We start from the raw sequence: 26,830 nt of genomic DNA, 5'->3' as shown, positions 1-26,830 counted from the left end.
CGCTTAGCGTACAGCCTCAGGGTGCTGGATTTGGGGTGAAACCCTCCATGCATGGTAAGGAGCTTTCTTGTCTTTATGTCAGTGGCTTCTATCTCCTCCTTTGGCCAGCCTATTACCCCAGCAGGGTACCTGATCACGGGCAGGGTGTACGTGTTGATGGCCCGGATCTTGTTCTTACCATTCAGCTGACTCCTCAGGACTTGCCTGACCCTCTGCAGGTACTTGGTGGTTGCAGCTTTTCTAGCGGCCTCTTCATGGTTCCCATTCGCCTGTGGGATCCCCAAGTACTTGTAACTGTCCTCTATGTCTGCAATGTTGCCTTCTGGTAGTTCAATCCCCTCAGTTCTGACTACCTTCCCTCTCTTTGTTACCATCCGACTACACTTCTCCAGTCCGAACGACATTCCAATGTCATTGCTGTATAGCCTGGTAGTGTGGATCAGTGAATCGATGTCTCGTTCACTCTTGGCATACAGCTTGATGTCATCCATGTACAGGAGGTGGCTGACAACTGCTCCGTTCCGTAGTCGGTATCCGTAGCCAGTCTTGTTAATGATCTCACTGAGGGGGTTCAGGCCTATGCAGAACAGCAGTGGGGACAGAGCATCTCCTTGGTAGATCCCGCACTTGATGGTGACTTGTGCTATGGGCTTGGAGTTGGCCTCTAGTGTTGTACGCCACATCCCCATTGAGTTCCTGTATATACATATACATATATATATATACATATACATATATATATACATATATATATATACATATACATATATATATACATATATATATATACATATATATATATATACATATACATATATATATATATATATATATACATATACATATATATATATACATACATATATATATATATATACATACATATATATTAGAGATGGACCGATCCGATATTACGTATCGGTATCGGTCCGATACTGACCTAAATTACTGGATCGGATATCGGAGAAAAATAAAAAATGTAATCCGATCCATTAAATATCACGAAAGCACCTCGCAAAACTTGCAACACGCCGTAACTCACCTCAGAACGTTAGCAGTCGGAGCAGTATGCATCACGTGATAGAGCAGCTGTGGCATGCGGGACCTGTCAATAGCATGTGGAGCTTCGCTAGCAACCCGGCATTTCATCTCCGACAAAGTTATCCCCGAGAGAAGTAAAGCAAGTGTGTAAGTCCATCTCTGAATGTTTGTAAAGCATTCCCACGTTAAGCTTAACAAGCGACTGCCTCTCGCTCTCCGGCTGCTACTTCAATCGTGAAACTGCTTAAATGATCAGCTGATCGGCTTTTCTGTCGCGAGTCCGTGTCTCTTGTTTGTTTTTGGCCCACTTTGCACCAGAAAGAGGAAACCAGCGGCTGAACAACAGCAGAACGTTTAAGCTTGATCAGCTGTTGTTAGAATTTATTTATTATTACTTTCTACTCGAGGATCTTTTTCTACGTAGCTGACGCTGGTAACTGTGCAGGGGCGGATCTAGCAAAGTTTAGCCAGGGGGGCTGATAGGGCATGAACAGGGAAAAGGGGGCACAAAGACATACTTTTCTTTCTTATTCTCATTTAAAATGTCGAGCTTTTAATAAATAATTATCTGACACCCAAAGTTTTAATTTGATGTAAAATGAATAGAAGTCAATTACTGTATATAGTGACTATTAAGTCTAATATATACCCTAGTAAGCTATAGTACTTTTTACTTTGGGAAGGTACCATCTGTGCAGTCTGCAATTTTGTTGAAGAAAGATGTTGAATCTATTTAATATTTCTTGAAAAATAATTGATTTCTGTGCATTTTTTTTCACACTGCATCAAATTAAGGTTGATTACGTCGATTAAGCATCATGAGGTGGCGCGTGAGGGGTGGTTCCTTATTTTTTATTTATTTCTTTTTGTTGTTGCTGGGAGTTGGAACCCTATTAGTTAGGTTGCTTAATATTTATGCTAAGTACTCTTTAAAATACCAGAATAGGGAGGATGGTGTAGGTCTAAGTTTATTAGATTGATCAGTATTGCTGAACTATGAAATATTTTTTTTGTATACAGGTATAACAGAATAGCTTTAGTGTAGTTGTTGTTTTAAACTTGAGTATGAACTTGCAGACTTGCAAAATGCAGCAAGATATTTTAAAAAACAGTTTTGTTGATTAAAAAACACTATATCGGATTCATATCGGTATCGGCAGATATCCAAATTTATGATATCGGTATCGGACATAAAAAAGTGGTATCGTGCCATCTCTAATATATATATATATATACATACATATATATATATATATATATGTATGTATATATATATATATACATACATATATATATATATATACATACATATATATATATATATATATATATATATATATATATATATATATACATGTATGTACTTACTGTATTTACTAGATTCTCCACCACCTCCACCGGTAACCACACATCCACCACTCGTCTCTACGATCCCTCCTGGCCCAACAGCTACTACCACTACTACGGCTACTACCACTACTGCTACTACTGCCAAAACAACCTCAAGTCCTGTTTCTGGAAGTGGATTCTGCGCTGAAAAGCCAGATGGCCTGTATGTAAATGATGAGGATCCCCACACCTTTTATCAGTGTGTCCATGGACATGTCTACATCCAGACATGTCCAAATTATCTTGTTTACAGTGATGCATGCAAATGCTGTACCTAATTGACACTGAATAAAAGTTGTCTTGATCTAGCAAAAATGGTTTTTTATTCTTTTTATTTTTTATGAGAACCACACTGCCTGGACAGTCAATAAAGCCATAAATTCTAAAAACTGTATTAACCATTAAGCAAATGTACCCAGTGCTCTGCAATACACATTATGTAATGCAGCTACTATAGCCTGAACTACATATAGGTCCATTTTAAAGCTAGGATGGGTTTGCCAAGATTTGCAGCTAGCTGTAGATTTTTTTCTTTAAAGGTTAGAATTAGATGAACAATATTGAATTTTTGGTCTCTGGATTGAAAATTGTACACCCAGTTAATGTACTTGAAACTGGAGCAGGTTTGGTTAAACTTTACATGAAGGTAACTAAAAGATTGTACAACAAATACAAATCTGGCCATGTTTCCTTTTTTTCTGTTTGTCTGGCATTTATCTGGCATTTTCTTTTCCTCGAAACCTGCTGTGGCTGTCCCTGTGCCAGCATTGTAACGGCTGGCTCAAACACAATAAAGGTCTCAACACCACGGTGAAAGGTTAAACCATTATTTGAATAGTTGAATTAATAAAGGAGAAGAGTGGCTGCTGCAGCACGGTAGAAAGAAAGAGTGAGTCAGAGCTTTACAAACAAACAGCTGACATAAATTGAGCCAACAAGTAAGCACATGCACTTTCCAGCCATCCGACCAAGCTGAAAATTAGGTTTTGTTTTGAGGAAACACCAAAATAAATTATGTGTCAGTATAATACTCGCTGCAATTCCACATCATTGGTACTCAAGCTTTTTCAATGCACAGCTCAATATAATATTTAACAATTGCTAACATTAAAAATGGCTTTGAGGTTTTTTTTTTTGCAAGGTTGAATTTTAGTAAAACAAATGTTGTTGCAAAAGCATCACTTTGACTGTTGTGGTGCTGCACCACTGTTACCATCGTGGTGCTGCAGTAGAATGAAAACGCTTTCCTTTTGCTAAATATTGTTGCTTGACCCTGTTAGGATATCTAATAAAGCATAGGCAAATTATAGAAATTACATTTTGTGGGTCTTCTGCAATGTTCAGGTCCTGCTTTACTGTCATTTCAGTCTGTCACTGGGAAGCTGCCAGACAACATGATCAGACCATAATATATTCATTATAATATTCAACATTTGTGCATATAATTTGATTTTACTGTAATGAAATTAAGATGCTAAGTTTCTTTTATAGGTGTATAACTACTAAACTGCTGCTTGGTAGCGGGCTGCTAGGAAACACGATGACGTCATAATATCAGGTAAGATCCTTCAGGGGCCTAAGATGTACCCATGTGACGGTTTTGGTTCCTCAGCTCCTAACGGTGTAGGAGTAGTTCACAGACAAGCAGACAGGCGGGGAACATATGTAAAATAGTAAGACAGCTGTTTTTTGTATATCCGCGTAATTTTAACTTTCAGGTCCAGGTGTTTGCAAGCTATGTGATGAGCAATCTTAGGTTTTCTGCAAACGTTGTGGAGGCTTTCAAAACAATGTGTGTGTGTGTGTGTGTGTGTGTGTGTGTGTGTGTGTGTGTGTGTGCGTGTGTGTGTGTGTGTGTGTGTGTGTGTGTGTGTGTGTGTGTGTGTGTGTGTGTGAGTGAGTGAGTTCATGAATCAGTTACTATTTGACTTATGAAGCAATACCAGAATGTCCTTAAATTTAGGACATTTGGTTTACTTTGAGTTAATGATTATCATAGATTCTGCTTTTTTTTTTTTCTTTACTGCACTGTTTTATTACATTACCAGTCTGACCTCAGCTATCATGCGCATCCTAATTGTGATCTCAGGTAAGGGAAATTGAAATACAGATTTTGCAAATGCAAATTTTATATTTAACTATTTGTATGTAACAAAAAAATGCAACTGTTAAGGTCTCTGTCTCGCCTTTGGCAGTCTGGGTGAGTTCATAAATTGTACCAACCCTTTTATATTGGACAGTCATATAATGTTTTAAAGAGATTGAAAAATGTTCTTTCATATTCAGTCTCATCCTCCAGACTTGTGTGTTACTTCACAAACTGGTCCCAATACAGACCTGGCAATGGGAGGTTTATGCCTTCAAATATTGATCCAAACCTTTGTACGCACCTAATCTATGCCTTTTCTGGTATTAATGAGGCAAATGAATTAGTGACCATAGAATGGAATGATGAGGAACTCTATAGATCCTTTAATGGACTCAAACAAAGGTTAGTCTATTTTCTCCTCATATCACTTACAAAATGTTGAGAAAAAATAATCTTTGCTGCTGTATCTTTACATTCCCACAGGAATCCAAATCTTAAAACCCTGCTGGCAGTTGGAGGCTGGAACTTCGGAACGCAAAAGTGTGACACTAAGCATAAAACAATAATGAATCATAAATTTTCTCTTTATACAGATCTTTTTAATTGTGCCTTTCTTTTGCCAATCGGTTTCATAGGTTCACTACTATGGTGTCAACGCAAGCCAAAAGAAATACATTTATACAATCTTCTATCAAACTACTGAGAAAATTTGGTTTTGATGGACTAGACCTAGACTGGGAATACCCTGCAGCAAGAGGAAGCCCTCTGGAAGACAAGCAGAGATTCACAGTGTTATGCAAGGTCAGATTTGGAGTTACTGATGATTGGCATGAACCACGAAGTTACCTTTCTTTTCTGTGGTTTATAGGAGCTACTACAGGCCTTTGAGGCAGAGGGAACATCAACAGGACAGCCCAGGTTAATGATTTCTGCTGCTGTGTCTGCTGGTAAAGGAACCATTGATGCCGGTTATGAAGTCTCAGAGATGTCAAAGTAAGCTTATTAGTAATATCACATTGCATGCCCTGCAAAACCTGTTTTGCTGACCTTGACCTCTCATGCACTTTATCAGGTATGTCGATTTTATTAATGTGATGACATATGACTTTCATGGTACCTGGGAGAGTGTCACAGGACATAACAGCCCCTTATACAAAGGATCCCAAGATATTGGGGACCACGTTTACTTAAATACTGTGAGTAGATGGGTTCATTTTTCTCCCTGAAAAAGAGGGATTATGTAATCCATTCCGTTTGTTTCTTTGTCTGTTTGTTAGCGGTCTAGTGTTTCAAATTTTATGAAATGATAGATACCAACAAGCTGATCTAAGGTCATTTAATTTTCATGAAAATCAGGTCAATGTGAAAACTAGTAAAAACTTTACATACACAATTTTTTTATGGGTCATGTTCAGACTTCACAACAATATACTAGGTCTTGGGGAGCATGTGTACCTAGGTTGGCCAAACCTTTGACCTTTATGAAATAAATTCAAACAACCATATTGAGTTATATATCATATAAAAGGGTATGGAGAGAGCTGCACAAGACACTACAACATCACTATGACACTATAATATTTCTCAAAATTACACAATGACTGAAAATATGTTAAAAATGTTCAAATCTCAAGCATGTAGATTTGCATGTAAATCACAAAGATTTCAGCTAATTCTGATCCAATCATATGAATAAAGATGAAAAATACACCCTTTTAGTATGTATTAGGAAAAAGCTTTCATTTTGATCAAATCATCTCCAAATTTTGAAGCAATATATTTGTCAAAGGGGAACATAAGCGCTTTCTTTTTCTGAGCTCTTTAGAAAAAATTTTGATATAACATTATATGACTTCACAATGACACAAAAATATTAATATAGTGCAGAAATGACTATGAAAACAATGCAGATATCATTATTGGGGATAACAATACCAGTGAAACATAAAACACCAAACTTTTAGTATAGCCCTTGCCCTTCAGGGACAGTTGTGCTCTCTGAGTGCTTTGTTTTAGACTGCAATTGCTCCCAGCCACGCTCCACTTTTCCACACAGTTCTCAACCAACTGTCGATGGATTGACATTGATTGTCACCATTTTTACACCCTTCTCTAATTCTAACACTTGAGAATTTAAATCACAAATTATTTATAAAGTCAATGAGTCACTGAACCTGATAATACTAGTATTAATGACAATATAACTTACATATGTTTACATTTTAGGATTTTGCTATGAGGTACTGGGCAGAAAAGGGAACACCTGTACAAAAGTTAAATATGGGCTTTGCTACATACGGACGCACGTTTCGTCTTTCTACTCAATCCAGTCAAGTTGGAGCCCCTGCCAGCAGCCCTGCTGCTGCTGGCACATTTACAAGGGAGCCCGGCATTTGGTCTTATTATGAGGTAAAAAGAAATCCCCACTCTCATATTAATATGTTCATTTTAAGTCAGTTTCTATGTCTTAGTAGCAGATCAATGTTAATATGTCAAGTTACCACACAGAATGCATTTTTTATCTGTTTTCAGATTTGCACCTTTCTTCAAGGGGCCAGTGTCCACTTGATTGAGGACCAGAAAGTCCCATATGCCACCAAACAAAACGAGTGGGTTGGATATGACAATAAAGAAAGTTTTATGACTAAGGTAGACATGTGCATCTGGATGTTGCTCAGTTTTTCTTTGCCAGATAACATTAGTACTAAAACAACATATCACATTAAAATGTGCATACTGTTATTAAGTTGTTTCGATTGTTACTGCTTCAGGTCCGTTACCTAAAAAACAACACTTTTGGAGGAGCCTTTGTCTGGGCTCTGGATCTAGACGACTTTAATGGACAGTTCTGTGGACAGGGACAATACCCCCTCATCGGTTCTCTTCGCTCTCTTTTGTTTCCAGGTAATAAAATTCCTACATTAGCATTTTATGTTTGTTTTGAGCTAGCCAGTTTTGGATTTGGGGAAACCTGCAGTCTGCTGAAACTGAAGAAGTCACTTGGATGAGTGACGAAACGTTTCTCCCACAAAACGCTACGTCCAGATGAACAGAATCAACTTTTGGACAGCTAGCCAGTTACTTATTAGTATGCATATTTTCCAATTAGTCAATATAAAGGCTGTTAATGCCTTATTTGGGATATCTGTATTCTATCATAGCTTCCTAATGTTTGTTAAATGAAATACGTAAGAAGGCTTCAGCACATCAGTGACAATCCTAACATTATTTGCTCTTTAGCAATAAAAGACTGGTCAATTTGTCATAAAAGCACTTGAGGATGATCTATTTTTATTAAATAAAACACAAAACAAGTGTTCAATGTATCCAGATGAATACTGGTTAAATCTTTGAACTCGGGATTTGAATTTTCACTCACAGCAAATGCTCGAAAGCTACTATTACAGTGACACTTATTAACCCAGACAGGATCTATATAATATGAAACAGAGAGACACTGTTGAATAGCTTTCTGGCCTTTTGCAAACCGAAAGCTGGTCAGCTGAAATAAACAGAAAGTTTAAGGAGGAGATCTGTTCTAAACATTTAAAAAATAAAAATAAAGATAAGGAAAAAACATGTAAAAATATTTTAATACCATTTTAAAATGTCTTAAGTTGTCCATTAAAAAATATTCAAATAAAATGTGTGTATAACTCCAAATTTGATTAAGGTTTATTGAAACACCTGAGAAAAGGACATATAAATTGCAACAGGGAAGTGTAAAGAGGAAGAACTCGTACGGAGCCCATGTGTGCCAAGTGTCAAATTTCTGGTGACTTACGCCTCACTTTAGAACAAGGAGCAAATGGAAGCACATTTTAAGAGACCATCATTTAATAGGAGGTTATCTGAACATTATTAACATTTGCAGTTCATAAGAAACAACTGCAGTTATTAGGGCTATCAAAGAGTATTGACTATAGGCCCCTACATCCATGTACAACACCTTGCTTACTAATTAGCAAGCAGTAATTACAAATGTTTTAGGAAAATTTCGTAATTTAGGAAAATTATTGGCCTAATTGTTAAAAAAAAAAAAAGGTTTTGCGAAGAATTTTATTGTTGGCATTATTAACAACTTTGACTAATAAAGAGCTTGTATGCTACTAACATGCACACTAGCAAATGTTTAATTTATTAACTGACTATTAATTTGCGCACCCTAATATAGCCGTGGTTTTATGTAGGATATTTTTTTATATTATATTAACTAAAAGTTAACTTCTTTAATTTAATTTCACTTACTGATAAGTAATAATAATAATTTATGATGATAATAATAAGTATTATTATTATTATTATTGTTGTTAGTAGTAGTAGTAGTATAACTTTATAGCTATTGTTTCTACAGATCTTCCTCCACTTCCAACTGCTCACACAAACCTGAATCAGGAGACATCAACAAATAAGGATCACATTTTGCCTCATCCCAGACCATCAATCACTACTACAACCACTGACAACTTCTGTGCTACAAAAATTGGTGGGCTCTATGCCAAACCTGACGCTCCAGGTTCTTTTTACAGCTGTGCCAATGGCATCACGTGGATCCAAAACTGCCCAGCTAATTTAGTCTTTCGAGACAGTTGTAAGTGCTGTGACAGGCCGTAGAGACTCTGGACTATTTGTTCTGAGTTTTGGTTTTCAGCTTGTTTTTATTACCATTTGGGTCACTATAATGTCATGTCACATTTGGTCAGTTTTGATCATTTTAAACATAAATGCATGATCTTCATCTGAATTTTTTTCTTTTGAGGTTTGGCTTTCAGAGTCTAATCCTTATGTGAACCAGTCCAGGTTTTGCAACGTATGAAATAAAATATGATTATAATTACATTACATTATTCATCTGAGGATGAACGTTGGTCAGTTAATAACGTTGTTCCACTTTACTTTTAAGTGTTGCTGGAGTTCCTACGTTGTTAGTTCCTTGTCCTCTTCATGCACCTTGGAAGTAGGTGAAGTTGCTGCTGAAAATCCTAGGTGACACAAGGCTTGGGTTGACAACACCCGATCAGCCTTTTAATACCTGAGCGGTTATTAAAAACTGTCAAATTGCTCATACTGTTGTGTTAAGAAAGCCTATCTAAAATTGTGAACAGATTCAATCACATTTACAAATCTGGAATCATTTTAATGAGTCAGCCAGTAAAACAGCATTCTTTGAACATGTAGTCCAGTGTTTGATTCAAGTTAAGCATCCCTGTAGGTAGTGCTGTCATTTGTACCATTCATTATGAGCGGTCCAAATCAAAAAAACATGTATCTTTATGACTGCACTACTATCAGTGTCCCACAATAAGACATATATAATAATTGGTTAATTGAATCATATCATACCACCATAGAGTTCAGAAAAAAATAGTACATCAGTCTGCATAGAGCACCAAAACTTAATCTTGAATGCAAAATTCTAGATAGCCAATTCACAGTGATTTTACTGCAGAAAGGTCAGTGCTCTATCTACTCACATATCACTGAAAAGAGTCAGTAGTCCACATAAAAGATAAAAGTACATCCCACTTTGAAATTAGCAAAATTGTAGTTTCTGATTCTATAATGCAAAAGTTATTTAGTGCAATATCAATGCATTTTGTATGCTATTCATGTGTTTATCTTATCACCAATGTTGTCAATTGCTTAGAGTTCATGGACAGAGCTGTGGGGCTCAGGGAGCTTCCTAATGTCACAGTTCTGGATCAAATTGAAGTAAAAAACAATCATCTCCTCGTAGTTCTTAGTGGAAATCCTTTCATTGATGCCATGGAATCTGAGAAACAAAGGAAAAAAAGGATTCATGGTACTTGGAACAAGAAAGTATTTTATATATTCCCCTCTTCTATTCATGCTGCATGATCTGTTTCTAGAGTTGAGAAATAATCACTGCACGTGGAATTCTTCTTACTGTATTTGTTCAATTTTAAATTGAGGTCTGCAGACATTTTTGGTGAAAATATATTTTGACAGTATTAAAAGCTGCTGAATTCTCACCTCTCAAAGTCACCTGGCTTAAACCAAGCCGGGGAAAACCGATAAATATTTTTGGTCAGGTCGACGAAGTGTCGACTGTCTGTGTTTCCAATACAGATAGCTGCACATTTAAATATGATATTAAATTACTTATAATGTCCTGAAAGATGCTTTAAAATGCTTCCATACAAATCTGTATGAACCCTACCTGGAGCAACTGTAACTGTTGGAAACAAGTCCAGCACCGTTTTCTTAATAATTTGGAAGCCAAAGGCCTTGTCATCAGCACCGCTGATGGGTAGAGGGTCAAATCCATTAACAAGTTCTACCTTCACTCGCTGGTCGCCCACCGTATCCTTGATGATGTCCAGTACCTAAAAATGACAGCACACATCTCATATTCATGTCAAAGTGTACATAGTAAGGCATTCATTCTCAAAAAGGACTCTACCTCTTGTACCGACTGCGCTGAGTGAATTCGTAGATTTACATAAGCTTCAGCAAGGGAAGGAATAACATTTATCTGCAGAGGGAGGGAGATATTGAATTTTTACAAAGAAAAGTAACAGGCTTAAAATCTTACTTCTTGTGAATTACATTCAATTTAAAATAATCACTGCACCTTTACTCCTGCATTAAAAAAGGTGACTGCTGTGGTAGTCCTTACAAATGCATTAGATACTGGTTTTCTTTCAAGTATCCTGAAACATAAAAACTGGTCTATTTCACTGGAACCAATCACAAGAAAACATGACATTTGAATTTATATTTAAATGATATTTAGCAGTTATTACCTGCTAAGGAGCGGAGAGAAGAGCCACAAATTCGACATTATGAACTTTAGTGGTAAACTGAACTGAAGGCAAAGAATTAGTAGTTGGTAAAGAATGAGTACATGAGTATACTACTAGTAAAGAAGTATTTAGATTACCCTACCTTGTGGGCCAGATGCTCAAAGGTGTCACCTTCAGGACCATAACCAAATAACCTCGGCATTGGGTTGTCCTCTAGTCTGAGGAAACAGGATCACAGTTAAATCTTTTATACTAGCTTTTTAAACATGGGGTAGTAAAATTATGGAAGGCAGTGAAACATATGAACAGAGAAGCTAAACAGAACTCATTATAGTTTAAAAAACAATGTTCCTCTCACCTTTTGACTGCTGTGGCTAAGATCCCAATGCTAGTTTCCCTGGGAGGCATCGAGGAGTGACCAGGGGCCACAGACACACTAAGCTTTATAACGGCCTGGCCTTTTTCACTTAACCCGATTCTGCAAATCATAAATCGTACACATAAACATAAGATGTGATCAACACAAGTGCACAACACATGTTCAGGCAGGTTCTTACAGAGCAGCAGGTCCTTCAATAGCAGGAATGATTCCATCAAGTATAGTCAGGCACTCATCCATGACAAACAACAGCTGGACACCACGTTGCTTCAGAATACGCACTATGTTCATCGCTCCATTGAGACCACTGATCTTAAAAAAAGAGATTTTGAAGAGCACAGCCATTAAAATGTGATATTTCCAATCCCACTTAAGTTTGTAATGTCATAGTAAAACTGTTAACATACTTCTTCATCATGACCAAGACCGATGTAAAATCCCCTGCGTGGAGCATAGCCCTTTAACAGCAAGTACTCCAGCGCCTGAAGTATTCCCTAGAAGAAATAAATCAGCTGTTTAGCCAAATATACCTCAAGTCTGTTTAAAAGTAAGCTCACACAAAAGTAATATGTTTTCACACCATTAGATTGTTTTTGTCATCTATGGTTCCTCTGCCGTAGATGAAGCCATCGATCTCCTTTGCAGAAAATGGTGGTGCTTCCCAACCATCTGACTCTGAAGCAGGTACTACATCAATGTGGGCCAGCAGCATGTATGGCACCAGTTCAGGCTGTGATCCTTTCACCCAAAACAAGTGGCTGTAGTTTGCCACCAATTCATGATGAACCAAGCTAGAAGAGAAAACTGTAGGGAAGGCTGACAAAAACAAAAAACTTAAAAACAAGCTGAAAGAGCAATTGTTATCTTAAATTCATCCTATCTTTCATGACTTATTTATGATAACTTTTTCATGATTATGACTTATTGATTTATTTATAGTAAAAATTCAACTACAAAAAGCATCTACTTGTTCCAGCTTCAAGCAAGTGGTGATCTATGGTAAATAAAATCACTATTGCACATTTTAGAAACTGTCGCAAGCTGTCATCTGCTAAAATTGAACTATAGAAAGTTTCATTTCACAAGTGAGATAAAACAACTGATAGAGGAGGCTATGAAAATTGCAGCAAATGCTTTACAAATGCAATCACTGGTTACTTTACTAGGTGCACCTGTTTAGCTAGTCATTAAAACAAATATCTAATCAGCTAATCACATGCAACCGAGTCAGTGCATTCAGGTATCTAGACATGGTCAAGATGGCCTCCTAAAGTTCAAAGTGAGCATTAAAATGGGGGAAATAAATGTGACTTTGAACCCAGATTTGTTATTGGTTTCCGATGGGTTGGTCTACGTATTTCAGAAACTTGTGATTTACTAGCATTTTCCCACACAGAAAAATCTGGGATTTTTCCACTTAAACAAGTGAAGACCAAGCAGCAACATCTGCAATTCTTATAAGTAAGGACTTTTATTTGAAAATATTCGTTTTTTAATTGTTTTGGGGCAGAGTCAGCTTCTTTTCCTTACATGACTTGGCATCAAAATACACTATATTGCCAAAAGTAAAAAAAATCAACCATCCAAATCATTAAATTCAGGTCTTCCAATCAATTCCATGGCCACAGGTTTTATGCACCTGTGGCTATGGAATCAATCAAGCACCTAGACATGCAGATTTCTTCTACAAAGATTTGTGAAAGAATGAGTTGATCTCAAGACCTCAGTGAATTCCAGTGCAAGCTCAGTCGTGAAATGTCCTTGCTACTAAATATTCCACAGTCATGTGAACAGCAGACGCTGAGCCTCCAAAAGTTGAGTCTGTTCATCTGGACGTAGCGTTTTCATTGGGAGAAATGTTTCGTCACTCAGCTGACACTGAAGAAGTCACATGGATGACTGCAGGTTTCCCCCAATCTTATAAACTGTACATTTGCATAATGACTGAAACCAGCCCACGGAAGGAACAATCGGCTGGGAGGTCACCTTCATCATAATTATGCAAATTCTCATGACCATTGATCAACAACCACTGATCAAAGACCACTGATCAATGGCCATGAATACCATTCACAAAGAGTTGGGGAATGGCTGCAGTCACAGCATTGTAAGATGGTGAAAGGTGTACTCTTAAGCCCCCTCCGCGATTCAGAGATGGTCTTTCCCTTTTCACATAAATGGCTTCCTTGACTCCGCACTCAAACCAGCGTTCCTCCCTGTCTAGGATGTGTACATCCTCATCATTGAAAGAGTGTCCACTGGCCAGTAGGTGTAAATAGACTGCAGAGTCCTGGCCTGAAGAGGTGGCTCTTCTGTGTTGTGCCATCCGCTTCACCAGAGGTTGTTTGGTTTCCCTGATGTATAAATGCTGGCAATACTCCTGGCAGCGTACACTATGTTACTCTGTTTGTGTCGGGGGACCCGATCCTTGGGGTGGACCAATTTTTGGCACAGCGTGTTTTGGGGTTTAAAGCCACAGAGACGTGGTGTTTAGAAAAAATGTGTCTCAACTGTACTCCTTACACGTACGGGATCACTACAGGTTTTCGTTTAGGCAGCGCTTGCCCTTCTCTCCTGGATCAGTTGGCGCCTTCCCAACTTTGACAAAAGTCAAGCTGGGATAACCACGGTTACTCAGAGCCTTCTTGATGTGATGTTGTTCTGCTTCCCTGGCTGCTGAATCTGTGGGGATGGTGTTCGCTCTGTGTTGTAGCGTTCTGATGACACCCAGTTTGTGCTCCAGTGGATGATGAGAGTTAAACATTAAATACTGATCCATATGTGTAGGTTTCCGGTACACATCAGCTTTTAGATGTTCCCCATTACTGATGGAAATTTCACAGTCTAAGAAGACTAACCTGCCACTTTTCATATCCTCCCTGGGGAATTTGATGTGTCGGAATCTGGCTTTGACAGTTGCCAGGAGAATGGTACTTGTTTCAGATTATTCACCCAGATTATAAAGAACAACAAAATAAACTACCACAGCTATGCAGATGACACACAAATATATATCACAATGTCACCAGGAGACCGAGGCCCTGTACAGGCTCTTGGTAAATGCATTGAGGAAATCAATGACTGGTTGTGCCACAATTTTCTCCAACTAAACAAAAACAAAACTGAAGTAATAGTCTTTGGCGCCAAAGAAAAACGATTACAGGTCACCAGAGAACTTCAATCTATACATCTAAAAACCACAAACCAGGCGAGAAATTTGGGTGTAGTGATGGATGCAGACCTAAACTTAGAAAAACACATTAAGACAATAACAAAGTCAGCTTACTATCACCTCAAGAATATATCAAGGATAAAAGATCTGATGTCTCAACAGGACCTGGAAAAACTAGTCCATGCATTCATCTTTAGTAGGCTTGATTACTGTAACAGCATCTTTACAGGTCTACCTGAAAAAATCAGTCAGACAACTACAGCTCATTCAGAACTCTGCTGCTCGAGTCCTCACTAAGACCAAAAAAGTGGACCACATCAGTCCAGCTCTGAGATCTTTACACTGGCTGCCTGTCCGTCAGAGGATAGACTTTAAAGTTCTGATGCTGGCCTATAAAGCTCTGAATGGTTTAGGACCAAAATACATCAGTGACCTCCTGACCCAGTATGAACCTTCCAGATCCCTCATGTCATCTGGATCCGGTCTTTTATCAGTTCCCAGAGTCAGAACCAGACATGGAGAAGCTGCATTCAGCTTTTATGCTCCTTATATCTGGAACAAACTCCCAGAAAGCCTCAGATCAGCTGAAACACTCAGTTTATTTAAATCCAGGTTGAAGACTCACCTATTCTCAGCTGCATTTGAATAAAGCACCAAATCCACACTTTTAAGCTTAAATTTCAAAACTTACACTAACTACTGATCTTATCTATTTCTGATTTTATCTGTTTTGATTTTATATACTGTTTTGTTTGTTTGTTAAGCTTAAATTTCAAAACTGATTTTATCTACTGTTCTGATTTTATCTGTTTTGATTTTATATACTGTTTTGTTTGTTTGTTTGTTTGTTTGTTTGTTTGTTTGTTTGTTTGTTTGTTTGTTTGTTTGTTAAGTGGGTTTAGAGCTCTGGGTAGCTCCCCAGCTGGGTCTAGACTGGGTCTAGAGAGTATTTTAAATTCAGGGAATTTAAAATAGAAAGTAGCTCGTCCACAGAAGGACTGGTAGCTCCCCTTACGATAAGGGTTCAGATCGCGCGAACAGGTGTGGGATTAGAGCTCTGGGTAGCTCCCCAACTGGGTCTAGACTGGGTCTAGAGAGTATTTTAAATTCAGGGAATTTAAAATAGAAAGTAGCTCGTCCACAGAAGGACTGGTAGCTCCCCTTACGATAAGGGTTCAGATCGCGCGAACAGGTGTGGGATTAGAGCTCTGGGTAGCTCCCCAACTGGGTCTAGACTGGGTCTAGAGAGTATTTTAAATTCAGGGAATTTAAAATAGAAAGTAGCTCGTCCACAGAAGGACTGGTAGCTCCCCTTACGATAAGGGTTCAGATCGCGCGAACAGGTGTGAAATGTGTGTGTTTAGTTAGTTTGTTTGTTTGCTTGTTTTAATCAATTTTAAATCATGCTTTTTATTTGTTTTTGTTTCTAATGTCTCTGTAAAGCACTTTGAATCACCTTGTTGTTGAATTGTGCTATACAAATAAATTTGCCTTGCCTTGCCTTGTCTGACTGACTGACACAAACCAAGAGTAAAGTTTGGTGGAGGGGGTATTATGGTTTGGAGCATTTTCAGGAGTTGGGCTCGGTCCCCTAGTTTAAGTGAAAGGAACACTTGTGCTCCCAACAGGGAGATGGCCCTTTCCTGTTTCAACATGACTGCACACCAGTGCACAAAGCAAGACCCATAAAGTCATGGATGAGCAAGTCCAAGATGGAAGACCTTCTTCCAACCAAATAGAACACCTTTGGGCAGGCCTGGACTGGGAAGAAAAATAAATAAAGTATCAGCCCTATACATTATTATACACGTCCTGCCAATTGTGAGATACCATTCTGAGATAATCAGCTGGCCAAAGGAGGAAATAGAAGCTACTGACATCAAGACAAGGAAGTTCCTTGCCATGGAGGGTTTCACCCAAAGTTCAGCAACCTCAGGCTAAGCTAAGTGGAAGGAAGGATGCCACGGACAAATGTGTGTCAGAACAACTATCCAGGATGAAACAACAACAATCCATGAGTACATCAGGAAGAGGTCCACTCTTGCTGCCCTTTTCTTGGCTTGTTCTAGCAATAGCCGCCTCTTGTGACTGCAAGGACTTTAGATTGGCTGCTGCTATGGTAAATGGCCTGCATTTGTAAAAAAAATCATTTGTATAAAAGCAACAAGTCCCTAAGGACTAAGTAAGTAAGTCCCTAAAGTGTACTGTAAAGCTCTATCAGTGCTGTAAAGCTCTATCAGTGCCCTGGGGCGCACTGACAGAGGCGAGGCTGCCGGACACTGGCGCCACCGGGCCCTCTGACCACCACCAGTAGGCAAACATGGGGTTAGTATCTTGCCCAAGGATATCTGGCATGCAGCCTGGGATCGAACCACCAACCTTCTGATTAGTGGCTGACCTGCTCTGCCACCTGAGCTACAGCCACCCCACACTAGTATTACTGTTGACACATTTTGCTGCATCTGTTTTCAAGTTCTTTTTCTTTTTCTCACTTAGCTTTTCAGTCCCACATTTTTATTTATTTTTGTTTGCCCATCTGTATCAACGCTTCTTCCACATTTAATTATGTTCTACAAGGTGGAATATTGTTGAGGGACTGCAGCCCTTCAAGATAGCCTGTAGCCTGTCTTATATTGACAAAGCAAAGGGTCTCACTGCAGCCACTGTGGAGCTCTGCAGTAACTGGAAACACATGACCTCAACAGTAACCTGAAACCCATGACTTCCACACTAGGTAGAAACACGTCCAACATATTGCAATACGGGACACAACACAAAAACAAAGGATGTTTCTCAATTCTAAAGTACGTGAGTCCAGACTTCTTAGGCGCACACGGGAGTCCGAACTTCCCAAAAATGCAAGAACGCAGCACGATCATTTTACAATAGACCCTGCGCACAAGAAAATGCTAACTTCCTGTTTTAAGACCGGATGTAGGGTTGTACATTTCCGGTAGCTTTATTTGGCAGTCAATTGCTACTGCAAAGGTGAACTCAAAAATCATGTCCAAAATACGAAAACGGAAAGATTACATTAAGTTACAAAGAGCAGAGGGTGGTAACACTCACCATTGCTGTGTCATAAAAAAAATCAAATGATCAATTTTGATGTTTGAAAAGCGTAGATCGATTGTTTGTTTACATCACTCAACCCAAGCAGAACTACATTACTGCATGCAGAAGACACATTGTCCACATTCAGAAGCACATCTCTCTATAGTGACAGTTCTTATGATTTAAACAGGCAAATGTCCAGCATTCAAACTACAGGTGAACAATAGTCAAAGCCAGATGTTTCCCCGTTATGTCGATATCAGTACACACCTACACAGGATGTCAACAAACCGTGAAAAAAAGCCACAGGATATAAAAAAAATACATGATTGATTGCAGGTAAGGGTCTGTATATATTAGTATTTACGAAGAGTATGTTGTGACTTATTACTTACAATTACAGTGGTCCCTCGCTATAACGCGGTTCAACTTTTGCAGCGTCGCTGTTTCGCGGATTCTTTTAGTGCAATTTTGCATGCTTTTTTTTTTTAAAGCACATTGTGTTCTGCATCCCGATCACTTTTTTTTTTTTTTTTACGAAGGTTTGAGCTTTGAGAGTTTAAACAAGAGAGAAAAGTGTGAAACTGTTCATGCCTTTCTGAGAAAAGTGTATAAAGTGTGTAGTGATGGGTTTTACAGCCTTACATTTTAAAAAAAATTGTAAAATATAAAGCTGGCTACTTCGCAGATTTCACCTATCGCTGGTTATTTTTAGAACAACACCCGCGATAAATGAGGGAATTCTATATACAAATGCTGAGAAATTTCAATCCCTTCTCTCTTTTGCTCTGAGGCGCGAGGGAAAAATATAATAAGTCGATGAACATCATCTACAGATATATTCAGTAAATGCCCAAGACACCTTGAGAAATGTAAATCGCCGCTTGGCTTTTTTTGGAAAACCCGACCATAAACAAGATGCGAATATCACACCGGAAACGAAGTGCCCTACAGGAGTTTCCTCACCGGAAGTAGCATATGCTAAGGTGCACATAGTCTATTGGAACAGCAGCATACTTGATGACATCACCGTTCCGGAGTTTTTACTGCCATCCCCTCTTAATTTAACTGTGATTAATATTTACAATGGAAATTACACATTATGTTTTTGATCTTCTCTCTTTTTTTGTTTTTTAAAGATAATTTTCAAAAAGTATCTTAAGCACTCTGGCAAAATTCGCTTTTATGTATGATCTGTTCCATAATGTCTAAAGAGCTTCATGCAGTTAAGCACAATTACTGCATGTATGAAAACACAAGCTTAATCTCTCTATTAATAAAAATAGTATACATGTATGCCTGAATAATAAGAAAGAGGTGAGATGTTAGAACACTTTTATATTTATTTTAATAGACACTGGCCCTTACAATAGACAGCTGGGGTTTGGAAGAGAATTGAACAAATATTTAAAATATAATCGGATCATTTGGAGCAGCCGTCAGGATCTCCACGAATTAACATGTTGTTTTTGCTCTCAGTGAAAACGTTTCCTCTTGAATTTAAATATTTTTAATGTTATATTTAACTCAGAGTCAGCTGTTTAAAAAAAGAACAGAATATTTTACATCAGGCAGTATAACAGGTGAAATTTAAAGTACACTGACAGCTCTACAAGTAAGACTTCAGTATTAAATAAAACAGTCCAGTTATAAAGCTTAATCTGAGCCAAACTGATTTGCTCAGGAACAAATGAAACACTGAAAAAAAAAAACCAATAAAATTTTTAAATGATCTAATTGACTTGTATCATGTTTAACTTGAGTAGCGAAAGACCACAGGGGGGGTTTGAAAATGATGTCCGCTATTGTCGCAGATCCACAGCTTGTTTTTTGTCCATAAACTTTGCAGATGAGAAGAAGAGGCAGAGTTCTTCGTGAAAAGTGAAAAAGAATGGCTTAGTTTTCAGAAATCGACATTTATGAATGAACCCATAATAATTATCACATTTAAGACATTTTCAAGTTTATTTTCTTTTCTTTGAGATTCAAAAATAATATCATTTTTAGAAAATTCAAGTAAGTTTGGAATCTTTGGGAAAAGCCAGTAGTGCACATCGTCCCACGGGGCTTTACAGTATATACATTCGTAAAATAAAAGTTCTGTCGAATCAATATTCCCATTACAGAAAGAACAAGACTTATTATCAATAGGAAAACGATGTCTGAGAAATTCTTTGGAACGGTAAACGCCTGAGAGTATTTCATAATGGACCTCCTTAGCTTTTGGAGGAATGGGAAGTTTTAGGTAATTTGCTCTGATTTCTTTCTTTTGATCGCAGGAGAACGGTTGTGAAATGGAATTTGGATTTGATCTATATGGGGGAAAGCATTAGTGAATAATTCCTTAATTTTAGAGTTTTTTTAGACTGTTAACTCCACAGTGGCTGCAGCCAGGTGCTCTTGGTCGACAAAGGGTCATGGGTCATGTGACTTGAGGGTTTTGAACCACGTGCATCTCGGTGTAGCGTTTCGACATACCTTGGCTCAGCAAGACGTGGAAAGGTTAATTCTGAATAAGGTGTACGGAACAAAGTACATCTGCACAGCAAACATTAACTTTATCCATTTATTAGCGCTATACAAGTTTGACATACAAAAACTACATTAACGTTTAGAGTTACAGCCATCAGCTAGTTCCACGTTGACCACATTATATATAAAAGAAAGTTACTTTAAGCACGTTTTACTGGCAGGTTTACCTTTTCGGAGGAATCTGTCAAATTCATGCAGCGCAGTGGTGTTGCTTTCTGTATTTGAGAATGACACGGTGGGGATGCGGATTGCCTCTGGACAAATGGAGACAAATTGTTACCAAACAGAAGTGTCTCTGCCTCCATCTACATCCACTACAACACGACTCCGAATACCTTTAAAATTTGCTAGGAGCTCCTCTCTCTGATGGTGGTCAATGACGAGCGATTTGTTATTCGTCTTTTCCCAGTGTGCGAGTTGAAGTCCGGCGTTAACGTCCAGTGAAAGAGTCCTGATAGCCGCTATTGTAAATAACAGCAGGACTGTAATAAGCAAGCTGCTAATAATTATCTTTAAAAACTTAAATATTCTTAACTTTGAACCCGACTCAGTCATTGTAATGGTTGTTGTGTTTACAGCAGAACTCGTCGACTGTGACTGCAGGCTGAATTTGCATTAGAGCCACCTGCAGGCAGACAAGGACAGTCACGCCTACATTATGTAGAGAGCAGTTTTTTAAGAGCTTATTTCAGTTTTAGTTAAATCACCATCACCATTCGGGTGGAGAAAGCTTGTGTTCAATCTCCCTCACGACGTGCAGGTTTTTAGTAGTAAAATAATTGCCAAAATACAAAGCAAACACTTTATTGAAATACATTTTTCTCTGCGACCTGCTGGAGCGGGGGGGGGGGGGGGGGGGGGGGCTAGGAGGAGGAGTTGGCTGTCCGACTGCGGTCTGGAGTGTGGGGCCTTCCTGCTGCTGCGGAGTCGGGGCGGTCTGCCTCCCCCCACCGCAGGGAAAAGGGTAACACCACCTGGGTCTGGGTGCAGTTCCCCCCCTCCAGGGGCAAGGGTACCTAGACCCGGGGCTTAGAGTACGCTTGGGGAGTGTGATCGTGTGTACAGCGTCTCTTTATGTCTGTCTCCACGTTGGTTGAGTGTGGAGTAAGTGTATATGAGAGCATGAGGGTGGGAATGGATGTTTGTATATGTGTGTGCCTGTATTTCTGTGTCTATATGTCAGGTTGGGTGTCAGGCGCCACCTCTCTGGGGACATCTTAGGCCCTCCAAGGTATGGAGGCCTATCTCCCCCTACCACCACTTCCCCTGCCAGTGGCGGACTCCCTCAGACATCGGTGCGTTGGTGGTTCTTTGTGTCCGGGGATGGGCGTCCAGGTACACACCGGCTCACTCCTTGGCGGCCGCTTATCGGGGCCTGGAGCCTGGGGCTCGCTCGGGCCCCTTCGGAGGTGGGGTGCCCCCGGCCTCTCGGCCTGGGGCTCGGTCACTCAGGCACGGCTGGCTGCCGGCGGAGCTCACGGGCGCGTCACTGCAACTCCCCCTGGCTTCTGCTCCGCGGCTGCTGAGTGAGCCCTCATCTGGGACTCTCCTCAGCTCTTTCTGGGACAGTGGCGCGGCTGCCCCTCTGTTGGTCTTCCTTGGTCTCTTGTGTTCTGCGGGCCTCTGGATGTCTGGAGTTTTGATCTCCTCCATACCTGCTTCATGCCCTGGAGGACGGGGCTGTGGCCCCCCCACACCCTCTAGCAGATCATTACATGAAGGAACCTTTTAAAAAACAAAAAAACAAACGCGTCCATGCTCACAGGTGTACACACGGGTGATCACACCCACAAACTACACCCTTTTTGGCTCCTACCTCAAAGCACACTGTGTTCTGTTGATCTTATGTGCTGCACAATAATGTTTAATATTTAGTATTTACTGTCATATTCCCATATATCATTGTGATGTTGTTTATTCTATTACTCTTGTTCTCTTCTGCTTGTTTTCTTTTTTCTTTCTCAGCAGGTGACCCAGGTGATTGATATATGCATTTTTTTTCTTTTTTTCTTCTTTTTTTTCTTTTTCTGCTCATTCTGTTGGTTTTTGTCTTTTGCCCTTCTCCCCCGTCCCTCTTCTCAGCTGTTTCTCTTTCCCTCTTTCTTTCTCCCCTTCTTTCCCCCAGTCAAGTCTGTCCCGTATTCAGCAAGTGAAAATAAAATAAACAATAAAAGGTGAGTCAAATGGACCATTACGGCAAGGCTGGGATGGTCAATTTGGTAAAGTAAATCCGTTGGGCATCTTTCTTTGCCTTTAGACAACAATTCTGATGGCAAAAGAGCCAAACGGGACAGGCAAAAAAATAAAAAATAAAAAATACATTTTTAACATTTAAAAAAATGCATGTAAGTACGTGACAAATTCTTTGAAAAGGCAATATTACAATTAGGTTTAAGAAAATGGACAATTTTAAAATTAGTCCAGCATCACTTCTATAGTGACAAGACCACAATGGCAAAATAATCACATAGAAAACCACATTCTGTTTAACTAATAATAATGATTATTACTATTATTATTAGTAATATTATTGTTTCTACAGATCTTCCTCCACTTCCAACTGCTCACACAAACCTGAATCAGGAGACATCAACAAATAAGGATCACATTTTGCCTCATCCCAGACCATCAATCACTACTACAATTACTGACAACTTCTGTGCTACAGAAGTTGAATCAGAATCAGAATCAGAAAGGGTTTTATTGCCAAATGTTGAGCAGGTTTACAACATTAGGAAATTGCTGCGGTGCTTCAGTGCAAACATACTGTCATAAATTACGCTTAACATCTGCCAGAAAATGCTGAGGATTTTCTATGAGTCTGTGGTGGCCAGTGCGATCCTCTATGCTGTTGCATGCTGGGGGAGCAGGCTGAGGGTCGCAGATGCCAACAGACTTAATAAACTAATCCGTAAGGCTAGCAATGTTGTGAGCTGGACTCCCTCAAGGTGGTGTCGGAGAGGCGGATGCTGTCCAAGATAAAGACAATGTTGGATAACACCTCCCACCCACTCCATGACATGCTGGTCAGTCACAGGAGCTCGTTCAGTGAGAGACTGAGATTACCGAAAAGCACCACTGAACGACACAGGAAATCATTCCTGCCTGTGGCCATCTCCCTGTACAACGCATCCACTTAACACACTGTTTGCTGCTACAACTACACATGTTTCTTTTCCAACTATTTATTTATGAGTGACTTATGTATGTATGTATGTATATATATGTATATATTGTACTATTCTTAGTTAGTGTATTGTCTGTCTTGTCTTAATGTTGGTTTAAAATGGAGCACTGTAACAAAAAATAATTTCCCCCAGGGATCAATAAAGTATTCTGATTCTGATTCTGATGATTCTGATTAAATAGACATGAAAATAAAAATAAGAATAAGAATTAAAAGTGCTAAGTAGATAGATATATACATGAGTGCAGGTGGTGATCAGTGCCAAACATGGAATGATGCAGTGAACACAGCGTAGGGTCATGTGTTAGTGGTGGGAACAGTCATACGGTTATTGTTCATGTGTCCAACAGCAGAGGGGAAGAAACTGTTCTTATGGCGAGAGGTTCTGGTGCGAATGGACCGGAGCCTCCTGCCTGAGGGGAGCAGGTCAAACAGACTGTGTCCAGGGTGTGAAGGGTCAGCTGTGATCAGAGTGCACGCCCCAGTGTCCTGGAGGTGTACAGGTCCTGCAGAGATGGGAGTCTGCAGCCAATCACCTTCTCAGCAGAGCGCACAACACGCTGCAGTCTCTGTTTGTCCCTGATAGTGGCTCCAGCGTACCACACGGTGATGGAGGAGGTGAGGATGGACTCGATGATTGCAGTGTAGAATTGCATCATCGTCCGTGTTGGCAGGTTGAATTTCTTCAGCTGCCTCAGGAAGTACATCCTCTGCTGGGCTTTCTTAATGATGGAGGTGATGGTGGGCTCCCACTTCAGGTCCTGGGTGATGGTGGTACCCAGGAAGCGGAATGAGTCCACAGAGGTGATGGGGGTGTCAGTCAGGATGATGGGGGTGAGTGGGGCTGTGTGCTTCCTGAAGTCCACAATAATCTCCACTGTCTTCTGGGCATTCAGCACCAGGTTGTTGTGGCTGCACCAGGACACCAGACGTTCAACCTTGGTTGGTGGGCTATATGCCAAACCTGACGCTCCAGGTTCTTTTTGTACCTGTGCCAATGGCATCGCATGGATCCAAAACTGCCCAGCTACTTTAGTCTTTCAAGACTGTTGTAACTGCTGTGACAGGCCGTAGAGACTCTTCTATATTTGGATTTACAAACAATCCCTGGCTTTATGGAAAAATACTGTCTTTGCATTTCCTTCTGTAACACTGATAGTGTAGAATTTATACTTGCAGTTTAAATTCATTCTTGTGATCTCCACATTGTATTTACTTACATTATTTATGAACATTACGCAACATCTAATCCAACTGGCATTACAATTATAACGGATCTGATTCTAAAAAGAATGTGCACATTTATAACATCCAGAAACATCTTTGTAATACATCATTTTCCATCACAAAGTACAGTTCTGTGCAACAGTTTAAGGCAGGTGAGAGAAAAAATGTTGTAAACAAAGAATGCTTTCAAAAATGGAAGTGTTAATCATTTATTTTCATCAATCAACAAAATGCAGTGAATGAACAAAAGAGAAATCTAAATCAAATCAAGATTTGGATTGACCCCCCTTTGCCTTCAAAGCAGCATCAATTCTTCTAGGTACACATGCACACAGTTTTTAAAGGAACTCAGCTGGTAGGTTGTTCCAAACAGCTTCGAGAACTAACCACAGATCTTCTGCGGATATAGGTTTCCTCACATCCTTCTGTCTCTTCATGTAATCCCAGACACATTGATGATGTTGAGATCAGGGCTCTGTGGGGGCCAAACCATCACATCCAGTACTTCTTGCTCTTCTTCATGCTGAAGATAGTTCTTAATGACTTTGGCTGTATATTTGGGGTTGTTGTCCTGCTGCAGAATACATTTGGGGCCAATAAACAATCATTTATATTTGTGAAAGCATTCTTTGTTTACAGCATTTTTTTTCTCACCTGCCTAAAACTTTTGGACAGCACTGTATTTAGGAAAAAAGGCTGTATAAAAGGAGACACAAATGAAATTTGCTAGTGACGGAATCAGTCAGTCAGACGGGGTTTCAGCTTGTTTTTATGGGTCAGTATAATGTTATGCCACATTTGGACATTTGTTTTGATCATTTAAGCACAAATTCATGTCCTTCATCTGAATTTTATTGTTTTGAGGTTTGGCCTTCAGAGTCTAACCCTTGTGTGACCTAATCCAGGTTTGGCAACATATGAAATAAAATATTATTAATTATAATTATTATAATTAGATTATTCATTTGAGGATGCTAACTATGAAGCAAGACCCACCGTTTCTGTGTAGAAAATATTAAAAAGTAATTGGTTTTGGTTGCTGGAAACGTGTATACCTTTGTAAAAATGAATGAAATTTTAATAAGATATGTGAAACACAAAGGAGTGACTTTGGGTTTCACTTTGGGTTGACTTTTAAGTCAGAACAAATATTTTAGTTGAACAGAATAAGAAAAACTACAACAGAGTACATTCTGTTGGCTCATCAATAAAACAAAATCAAAGCTTTTGAATGAAAAGTTGAAAAGCACTTAGTTTTGATGACCAAAATGACTTTGACATTTGTTATATGACTGGTTTTAGAAAAAGCTCATTACTTATTTTTTACAACTTAAAATATAAATTAAATAAAAATAAAATTTTCAAAATGAAAAATTCAGAATCTTTTTTTTTTTAATTGAAGTGTCGATTGAGCAGTCTGACAAATGTTTTCAAAGTAATTAAATAAATGTAATTTGCATATAAGAGTTTTAATTTGCAACATCTTTTTTTTATTAAAAATGTAAAAACTCATGTATCAAATAGGACACATTGGGCCTTGAGGGAATAACCATCACATCCGCTTTGAAATCTGCAAGTAAAAATCTGCAATTACTAATGACCTTCACTTTAAGCATCTTAAGATTTTATTTTAAGATTTCATGTTTTGGCTGCTGTGTTAATGCATTTTAATTTTTAAGGTCACTACGTTCCATCTGTGAAAGGTAATATGCAAATTTGTGCAAAACCACTTGTGTGTCATTTGCTTTAATTAATAACTCTTTTCTTGTCTTCTTTACTCTACATTAAAGCTATTTTTATTACAGATGGAAGATTGTTACCTGGATAAAACTGTCACATTTTCAGAAATGTTACTTATTCTAAACCTGTTGTAAAATTCCTCATATGTACTGTATATAGCACAAGTGTAAAAAGGAATTTCATTTTGTGTTTCATCAGAAATAATTATGGGAAAATTCTGTTAGGTCAAAGTAACTGTGATTCAGACTCATCT

General features: G+C 39.0%; 2 protein-coding genes across 2 annotated transcripts; one reads left to right on the top strand and one right to left on the bottom strand.

The window, feature by feature from the left end:
• Window positions 1-4,402: 4,402 nt before the first annotated feature.
• Window positions 4,403-9,361, top strand: LOC145423121 (chitotriosidase-1-like). Its single transcript, XM_080295301.1, has 11 exons — window positions 4,403-4,519; window positions 4,604-4,630; window positions 4,717-4,921; window positions 5,003-5,059; window positions 5,155-5,320; window positions 5,388-5,512; window positions 5,592-5,715; window positions 6,746-6,928; window positions 7,052-7,168; window positions 7,291-7,423; window positions 8,874-9,361. Exons 1-11 carry the CDS (start codon window positions 4,417-4,419, stop codon window positions 9,131-9,133), a joined length of 1,500 nt encoding a protein of 499 aa, XP_080151427.1. The 5' UTR covers window positions 4,403-4,416; the 3' UTR covers window positions 9,134-9,361.
• Window positions 9,362-9,635: 274 nt separating this feature from the next.
• Window positions 9,636-21,034, bottom strand: LOC145423120 (N-fatty-acyl-amino acid synthase/hydrolase PM20D1.2-like). Its single transcript, XM_080295300.1, has 13 exons — window positions 20,759-21,034; window positions 20,591-20,677; window positions 12,246-12,481; window positions 12,073-12,159; window positions 11,844-11,977; window positions 11,645-11,764; window positions 11,429-11,504; window positions 11,287-11,348; window positions 11,115-11,193; window positions 10,944-11,015; window positions 10,701-10,866; window positions 10,514-10,613; window positions 9,636-10,292 (listed from the first exon to the last, which is right to left on the bottom strand). Exons 1-13 carry the CDS (start codon window positions 20,976-20,978, stop codon window positions 10,163-10,165), a joined length of 1,569 nt encoding a protein of 522 aa, XP_080151426.1. The 5' UTR covers window positions 20,979-21,034; the 3' UTR covers window positions 9,636-10,162.
• Between the last annotated feature and the right edge of the window lie 5,796 nt (window positions 21,035-26,830).

Source organism: Astatotilapia calliptera, chromosome 20 (genome assembly GCF_964374335.1).
Source record: "Astatotilapia calliptera chromosome 20, fAstCal68.1, whole genome shotgun sequence".
NCBI classification, from domain to species: domain Eukaryota; kingdom Metazoa; phylum Chordata; class Actinopteri; order Cichliformes; family Cichlidae; genus Astatotilapia; species Astatotilapia calliptera.
The sequence above is the reverse complement of the archived record's forward strand: the minus strand, read 5'-3'. Positions and strand labels throughout refer to the sequence as shown.